Raw genomic sequence first — 1,259 nt, forward strand, 5'->3', positions numbered from 1 at the left:
CAGTACCCCCCCTACTGCGGCGGCGGCGGGATGCTCATGTCCGGCTTCACCGCCCGCGTCATCTCCCGGGAGTCGCGGGACATCAAGCTCTTCCCCATCGATGACGTTTACCTGGGTATGTGTTTGCAGAAGGCAGGGTTGCTGCCCACTTCTCACACCGGTATCCGCACCGCGGGCGTAGGGGTGCCGGTTAACACCGACCCCTTTGATCCCTGCTACTACCGGGAGCTGCTGCTGGTGCATCGCTTCCTGCCCTACGAGATGGTGGTGATGTGGCAAGACATCCACGAGCCCCGGCTGCTCTGTGGCAAGAAGGTGAGCATCTTCTAGAGTGGCTGAGGAGCACCAAGAGCTGGGGAAAACACCGGTGCAACCCGTGGGCTCTACCCCCGTCACTGGGAGCTGCTGCTCGGTGCTGCCGCGCTGCGAGGGAGGGTCCCTGGGGACCCCAGGACTGATCCCCTTCTCCACCGTGGTCCCACCAGGAGGGCAGAGCAGTGTCCTCGGCTCCCACCCTGGGGACTGCTGAGTGTCACCACGCACCCATCCTGCCCCCGGTCCGTTTCTGTCTGGTTTTACCCCAAATCTGCCCTCCTGTAGCCAGAGGAGCCCCGAGGCACCGGAGGGAGAATAAATGAAGCCGTGGTGTTAATGAGGATGTGGGGTCTGGAGCCTTCCTGGGGGATTGGGGTGCAGGGAGGATGGAGCGGGCTGGGCGGGAGCCAGGGGACCCCCTGACCCCACTGGGGTGGGCATTTACCCCCAGTGAGTGTCCCTCTACAGAGACCCCAAGGTCCCTCTGCTGTCCCCAGCCCCACAAATGGGGACAGGCTGTGAGGTTGGTGATGGCCCTCGGTGGAGGTGGCCTTGGTGGGATGCTCAGCCCTGGGAACAGACGGTGCCGTGCTGCAGGCTGGGGAGGGGGATGTCACAGCGGGCGAGGAGCAAAGCCCAGCGGGATGGTGCTGTGGGTGCCCCGCGGTGCTGGGGGCCAGCAGCCATCGTGGCAGAGCCGGTGCAGCAGCTGTACGGGGGCACGAGGTCATCTGCACCCTCATGTGGGGACACCCACTGGGGCCACCCCACCAAAAAAGCCTGAGGTGAGGGCCGAGCCTGGGACCCCCGTGCTGGCACATCCCATGGGCACTGTCACCTCTCCCAGCAGCTCCACAGTGAGCAGACCCCCACATGTCCCCTCTCCCCACGTGTCCCCTCTCACCTCACCCCAGCCAGCAAATTTACCAAACTTTACTAGAACC

The 1,259-nt window shown here is 64.4% G+C and overlaps 1 protein-coding gene across 1 annotated transcript in view; it reads left to right on the forward strand.

The window, feature by feature from the left end:
- The window catches only part of LOC104527704 (acetylgalactosaminyl-O-glycosyl-glycoprotein beta-1,3-N-acetylglucosaminyltransferase-like), a gene marked incomplete at its 5' end in the record, with an annotated part of 989 nt that extends 659 nt beyond the window's left edge, over positions 1 to 330 (forward strand). The window contains 1 exon segment of the mRNA XM_029085839.1: positions 1 to 330. This exon segment is cut by the window's left edge and continues 21 nt beyond it. Within this exon segment, the coding sequence (XP_028941672.1) occupies positions 1 to 330 (330 nt within the window).
- Between the last annotated feature and the right edge of the window lie 929 nt (positions 331 to 1,259).

Source organism: Antrostomus carolinensis, unplaced genomic scaffold (assembly GCF_000700745.2).
Source record: "Antrostomus carolinensis isolate BGI_N321 unplaced genomic scaffold, ASM70074v2 scaffold48857, whole genome shotgun sequence".
Classification (NCBI taxonomy): domain Eukaryota; kingdom Metazoa; phylum Chordata; class Aves; order Caprimulgiformes; family Caprimulgidae; genus Antrostomus; species Antrostomus carolinensis.